This window comes from Notolepis coatsorum, assembly GCF_963971535.1.
Source record: "Notolepis coatsorum genome assembly, chromosome: 1".
Taxonomy (NCBI): Eukaryota; Metazoa; Chordata; class Actinopteri; order Aulopiformes; family Paralepididae; genus Notolepis; species Notolepis coatsorum.
In genome coordinates this window covers 34,893,198-34,900,697 of record NC_140165.1, presented here as the reverse complement: position 1 = coordinate 34,900,697, position 7,500 = coordinate 34,893,198, and the positions used below count along the sequence as shown (strand labels likewise).

The 7,500-nt window shown below is 49.2% G+C and overlaps 1 protein-coding gene across 1 annotated transcript in view; it reads right to left on the bottom strand.

Annotated features, from left to right (window-relative positions):
- The window catches only part of LOC311230331 (uncharacterized protein), a gene marked incomplete at its 3' end in the record, with an annotated part of 58,048 nt that overhangs the window by 10,219 nt on the left and 40,329 nt on the right, over nucleotides 1–7,500 (bottom strand). Inside the window, 4 exon segments of the mRNA XM_084316577.1 lie at nucleotides 212–349; nucleotides 721–915; nucleotides 1,146–4,094; nucleotides 5,383–5,649. Of these exon segments, the coding sequence (XP_084172703.1) occupies nucleotides 212–349; nucleotides 721–915; nucleotides 1,146–4,094; nucleotides 5,383–5,649 (3,549 nt within the window).

The window sequence follows — 7,500 nt, the reverse complement described above, 5'->3', positions numbered from 1 at the left end:
GAATGTTTGGTACTGTTGTCGTCGTGTGACGATATCTGTTTTTAAAAGATGTTGGTTTTAGTGCACGAGACACACAAGACAATACCTAATTCCCATAATCCGTGTACTGGGGGAAATCACCACGACACACTTAGGAAAAGGCCACGTTTGAATCCATTCGAGTTCAACTCTCTCTATCCAAGGCTCTTGTTTCTCCCTGAGGAGCAGTCACCTGGGGCCTTGCGTCTAGCAGAGCCGTGTAGCGGAGCGGGCCTAGGCTGTCTGGCCGCCGCTTTGACTACGCTCCTCCGAGATGGAGAGCGACTCTGGAGGACTGACACCTTACACTGGTCAGCCCTCCTCGTGCCCACTAGCAAAGAGGAAAGACAGGGTTACATGAGCAGGGGTTGAACATGTCACACTCAATGTGCTGAGAATAACATTGAGAGATGATACTGTTACTGTTCAAATGGTATTCGGTAGACGTGCTTGCAGCTCGACGTAACTTTTAAAGACACACATTAACAAAACTTAACAAAGCGTACAGTATTAATTCCAAGTTTGATTTACTGACCAATTATGTAAAGTACAGTGTTACTTCAAGACCTGCCCTTTTAAAGGCATACATTAATAGATACATTGATTAATTTTACAAACTGAGATTCCCAAAAATTAAGTCATTACACAAGACAAACGACGCAAGCTAATGTTTAACTCAAACTTCAAGTACAAACATAGAACCTTTTTTCTTCTTCATCTCCTCTCGTGGATGGTGGCCTGGTTCTTTGCGGGTTACTGTGCTCTCAGGGGCACCAGAGCGACCTTTACCCCGACCAGAGGCCCGCTTGGCAGGCCTATCTGCCACAGTTGTGCTCAGAGGACACTGGATGTGAGGAAGGTCTTCAATGGGCTCAGTCATGACAGTTCTGTCATCATCTGCAGCAGACAGGGGTGAAGACAGGCAGGAGCACTAAGTCCCCACAGTCCTAGTCCACTTTAAGGATCTAGGCAACAGCATTACACATGGAATCTGTGATTTTCAAAAAGCTTTGTATTGTTAAGACACATTTTAGTAGAAGAAATGCTGCGATAGAGACGTTACCTCTGTGCGCACTGATATATTACAAGCCCTAAATGGTGTGGCAGTGTTTAAAAGCGAATGGTACCTTGTGAGTCCACCCATCCACTGTCAGTGTCGAGGACGGAGTCATCTACGGTGGTCTCGTCGTTGGTCGTCTGATTGGTCTGACCCTGCGGCACGTCGGAGGTCTCTTCCATCTCCTGACCAATCTCGATGGACCCCTCCTCCTCCTCCTCCACCACCACTGTCATGCGTCCTTCCAGCTCCGGCTCTTCCTCCCTCTCCTTCCCCTCCCCTTCTTGTTTCTCTTCAGATATCCTGACGGACCCCTCTTCTTTATCCTCCCCCTCTTCCATTAAGTCTTCCTCAACACCCTCCTCCTTCTTCTCGTCTTCCTCCTTTGCTACTTTCTGCTCCTCTCCCACCTTCTCCTGACCTTCTGCCTCCTTGTGCTCGCTACCCTCCAGAAGGGGTTGTGGTTGTGGCTGGTCCTGGTCAGAGCAGGCGGACAGGTGAGAGCTGTCCGTAGCAGGTTCATCACTGATTCGCCCACTATGACTTGAATCATCTGCTCCAGATATCGGCTCATCTCCGGCCGTCTCAAACCCTTTCACCCCTAACATCAGCTTCCCCCCTTTCTTCTGCCCCTCATTCATCTCCGCCGTTTGGTCCTTGAGGGGCATAGAATCTTCAACTTCCTCCATCATCTCCAGAGGCTCCTCGGCAAGCTCGACATCCTCCTCTTCCTCCACCTCCTCATCAACCAGCACTTGAGGAATAACGATGACTGGGGAAGACAGCTGTGGAACTGCAGAGGAGGACGGAGGAGTTTTATTTGGATTTGTCTCTTTTAAAATGTTTTGTGCGTCTTTCCCATCCACAGGTTTGGGATCTGACGATTTCTGAACAGCAGTCGTAGTCTCTCGCTTTTCGGTGTCTCTTTCTTCCGATATTGTTGGTTTCCCATTTTCATTTTCAGTCTTCTCATTTCCAATGCTCTCTCCTGAGGACTCGGGTGATTTTGTAGGTGCAGCAGAATTTTCCTTCTCTGATCCTTCCTTCTCAATCTCGACATTCTGGTGTTCCTGTTCAGGCTTCTCCATCTCTTTGGCCGCCTCTGACTGACTCTCAACCTTCTCAGTCTCTGGAACTTTTTCTGCTTTGACCTCCAGTGTGACATCGGCTTTGGCTTCCTCGCCAGGGGATTCTGGCTCTGATGGTGGAGCAGCTGGGGACCGTCGGGGGATAGGGGTCAGGAGCACACCAGCCGGGGACCCGGGTGGGGTAGGGGTAAGGGGAACTTTACATCCAGCCTCAATGGTAGTGAAAGTGAATGGATTTTCTGGAGGGATTGGGGAAGCCTCTCTGGAGGGGTCCTTCTCCACGTCCACCTCAGGAATTGCCTGGGCCTTGAGGTCACCAGGCAGGCCGCTCTCCAAGCGGAACTCCGTAAGTCTGTCTTTGGACGGAGTCACAGGGATTCTGAGGCGATCAGGTTTTACGCCACTTGTCACAGCTTTTTCAAGCATCAAACTGGGCTTTACTGCTGCTCCTGTGGCATCTTTCTTCTCAGCCATGGATTTCTCAGTCAAGATGTCAGAGCACAATTCCTTCAGCTCTGATTGTTTCATCCCCACTTCTTGAATGGCATCGTCCCTGAATGCCCCCAGTTCCTCCTCACTGTCACCTTCCATTAAAGGGAACTGTTGGTTTGGAGAGTGTGCTGGACTGTGTGGGTCAGCGGGAGATGGCATGGGCCCGGAGTACTCACTGAACACACAGTAGCCAAGTTCCTCTTGCTGGTTCTCTGCCCCAGCCATCCTCAAGGTCTGATCACTCAGGACAAGTTTGCTCAGGGAGCTGCCCATCAGAGTGGATACATTGGCGGGCACAGACCTTCGCCTCATTTGGTCCACCTCTCTTTTCACCAAGGACAGCCTGGGCAGGGCACCTGCCAGATCCAACATCTCAGAGAGGTCACTTGATAGTCCGAAATCAGAGTTGTCCTTGTTGTCGGAGGGTGATCCAGACATTTCTTCTGGTGCAGGGGTGGCATCTTCAGGTGGTTCAGTGGAGGTTGGGATAATGGAAAGAGCTGGAGTAAATACAGGGGAGTGGCTCACCCCTGTTAGGGTCGGAGGGTGGGGCGTAGATTCATCAAAGCTTCCACTGATAGGGCACAAGGACTCTGAGAAAGTTCCTGACTTATCTCGCTCTGCCAGTGAGCCAACAGTTATGTTCAGCAAGACGCCTCCCTGTTCCAGAGACATCTTGCCAGGAGACATCTTGCCAGGAGACATCTTGCCAGGAGACAGCCTAGCCTTTTCCTCTGATTGCTCCCCTAGGTTCTGTGCAACTCCGTCAGGTGCTGACTTGCTGTTGGACAGATCGAGAACCTGCTGATTCACACCAACATTTAAATCCTCTTTTGTTTCTTCCCCACTTGCCTTGGTCTCTCTGACTGTGCTGAGTTCATAGTAGCTCTCCGTTTGTGGTCGCTCCTCCTCGTGGCTTTGTGCGGATGTCTCAAAGTAGGTTTCGGTACCGGACTCATCCTTTTTAACAATTTCGGTTGAACCACTTTCTTGCCTCCGATCGTCTTTATTTTCATCCATTTCAGATTGTGTCTCGTGTGAGCTAACCTCGCTACCGCTACCCTGTTCCCTCTCACTCGTTCCCTCATTACTCACCAACTTCTCAATCCCCATGTCATCACTCTTATGAGTCACGGATTTGCTCTGTGATATATTTCTCTCTTCGTCTGTGGTTTTGGACTCTTGAGATGAGTGGCCCGCGGGGGCCTCTTCAGTCCCTTGCTTTGTGTCACCCGAGTGCTGAACCGCGGAGGCCTCGCCGAGATCTCCGTCTTTCAGCGGGCGCGGGGGACACTCGGTGACGACACGCTCGGCTCCTTCGGGTGTTTCTCTCTCCGTGGTGGGTGACATCAATAACCCCCGATGCGGCAGTGCCCCCTGTGGTTGATCTCTGGACAGAGTCGGCTCGTCAATTTGTTCTTCTGGATCCAGTGGCTGGGCTGTGAGTGTGAAGGACACTGAACAGCTTTGGACCGAGTACTAGCAAACAGCTTCCCTTGCAGCATCCAACGCAAGCGAGCCAGTACAGTCAAGTCAAGCCAAACCACTCTGCACATAGAAACAGTAGCTCTCCAGTAAGCCGAACACGCAGCACACTGTCTTTTTTTGGGGGGGCCAAGCCACGAGAGCACCTAGGGTGGCGTGCAGAATTGGAATGAAGGAATGAAGAGCATGGATGGAGATGTTGAGTGAAAATAGACATTTGACATACATGAAGATTTTGGATTCCTATTGCAATATGAAGAAACGTACTTCACTGCACTGTAATTACTTTTCATATGTTGTGTCATTGCTGTAATGACGTGAATATCATGAACAAATATTTGGCATCATATATAAAACGAATCTCAAATGAATCCAGTTGCGTTAATTTTGTAATTCCATTCCTTTGATTTCCAGTGAATAGATGTATGGTTACTATTTTGGGAGATGCGAATAAACCTAAATACATGAACAAGTACAGTATGTCCAATGGTGGTGGATTATAATGTCCGAAAGTGTGGTATTAGTAACAATAGGAAAAGTATCCTTTACCTGGAGATGAAATGACAGCAACACAACTAAAAGCAAATGACACAATAGAGACTTAACATACACAGTACTACAAATGCAAAAACCCATTTGATTGGGCATATTCACAAAACTATCTCGCAACACAACGGCCCAGTAAAAGAAATTCAAAACAAAAAACAACACAGAAAAGAACACAAACAACAAATTATTGCATTGTATCGTCGGTAAAGCATTTCACATTTCAGACACTGACCATTGCGTTTGCAATGTAGCTGGCAATACACAAGAGATGTGCAATGATCAATCACCAGGCGGTTGATCAAGGCAATACTAAAGAGTGTTGCTTCGATGGAAAAGCAAATGGCTATGCTTTGCATGAATAAGCACACGAGAAATGCTTGGCACACCGCAGCTTCAGATACTACTAGTAAGCAAAGAGCATACGGATCTCAGAGCGTCAAAGCTGCAGGCTTGGGCTGGGAGCAAAGCTTGTGTTGCATCACACGTCAACGTAACAACAAGCACTTGGTGCCCACTTACAGAGCACCGCAGGAGGTCATGCAAAAGAGATGGACAGACAAACATGGGTAGACAGATATACGCACGTGCGCACACACACACACACACACACACACACACACACACACACACACACACACACACACACACACACACACACACACACACGAAAAGATCCATGGACCCCACACACACCTTCACGCTGTGACGGTCTGTCCTGCTCAGCCTGGTGACTCCTCCCATTAAGGAGGTCATGTGTCTGGGCCTGCTGACCGCCCGGAGCCTGGGGCTCTGTTACAATGTCTGCCTGCTCTGACGGCGTGTCTGCTGGCCGCTCATCAGACACCTCCTCCCGGTACCTCTGGAGCTCCTCTGGAGTCCCCTCCCGCCCGTGATCCTCCTCACACTGCTCCCGTTCTGGCACCCCCATAGAGGGAGCGGTGACCATCTCTACTTTCTCCTCTTTGGGGCGGGGATGAGACATGGTGGACATCACAGACTGGGGTTACATATGGGATAACGGGGGGCGAGACACTTTCAGCTATGATGGAGAGACAATGACATATGGAGACAATGCCGGCCCCTGATTGGCTCGGCAGCTGAGCTAAACACACAGTATCTTATATGGAATTCTTTTGAAGTTTGCAATGTTTTAACTACATTGCATTTAACGATTCATATTTTCCATCGCATGCGAAATTCAATTACACTGGTCTCATTCATTACTGGTATGTATATTCATTGCATTCAACTAATGTATATTCAATGAATGAATACGATGTACATTCATTACATTCAAATTATGTTTTCAATGGTCAATGAAAGTACAATTTATCATGCAGTGGGCGAATAAAAGAGGTCAAGGGGTAATCCATGCAGTGAGTCATAGTAGTACAGACTTTGACCGTGCCGTGAATGGCCTCTGAGTGGAAGTATACGTGCAAATAGAAAATCATGGAAAACCATAGAAAACAGCATGGGATTAAAAAGGGGTATGATTTACAAAAGAGCTGAAAGTCACCCTGTGACAGCGGGGCAAACCAACAGGTGAAACGAAGCAGGGGTGGACAGGAGGGACAACGAGAAGAGAGACAGTGGAGGAGGAATGAGACGAACGAGGGGATGCAAGAGCAGGTAGAGGGGAAAAGGTGACGGCGAAAAATAATTGCCATCCGCGGGCGGGACCGCACCGTAGCGCGACCGTACGTAGTGCCTATTCAATTTGGAGTCTGCGACGACGCGGGTATGGTCTGATTTAATGCGGACGGGCGTGATTCCGGGAAAAGTTATATTTCACTTCAGTGGATTTTCACAGACCTCCGTCGGCAGTCAGCCACCGCCGCCAGCAGCAGCCCTGGGGAGCTGCCTGTCCTATACACAGCTCTCAATACTGAGTGACCAATGTAAACAGGCTAAATTGCTTTTTTCAAATCGACACAAATTTAAATAGCATGTTACACTGATTTGAAATAATACTTTTCTAGGTTCACTTTGCCCGTTAAGAGGTATACCGTATCTGTCAGTATCATTTTTGGATTCGGTTTTCAAAAGGGAATGTAAGGGAGCGTCGACGGCTCCCCTGAGCAGACACATTCGGCTCGCCTGAATGGGCCAGAGCCTGAGGTACTTGTGCTAAGAAATGAAAGATGTTACACCAAACTAATTACCTTAAAGCCCAACCTCTAGGTTAAACCCTACTGATCAATTATGGGTAGTTTACATCATTGGTATATAATTTCATTATTTATTTTTTTCCATTTGACACCGGAAATGCCACTCTGAAAGAGTTAAAAACGCACGAATAACATGCACGCGCGAATCAAAAAAGCTTATCAAACGCCGACGTCACAACAGGTCAACAGGACAACAGGTGCATATTAATGAGCCGAATCTAAAAGCTTATCAGACGCTAGCACCTAGCACGGCCGTGACGTCACTCCAGGAAACGTATGCCTTATGTCCGTCCGGGTCATAGTACTAGATCAATGGTGGCTCACTCGGTGCATCACAGTTAGCCTATATCTCCGCCGTCCCTGCTACACTCACTGACGTTAGCCATAATAGCCCGCCGTCCCTGCGGGTGGTTCTCTCCTCTTTGTGTGCCCCCGTCCCCGCGGAGGAGCTTGTGGACTCGACGGCGGCGGCGGCCGCGGGGCGCCGGAGCCCGCAGCGCTAGTTAGCTCATAGCTATCGTGTAACACTAGCCTTTGCGGGCTCGGGCGCCCTGCGGCTGTTGCCGCCGTCGCGTCCATGGGCCCCCCCGGCAGGGCACCCGTGGGGACGGGTCGGGGTGTACAGAGAGGAGAGAACCAT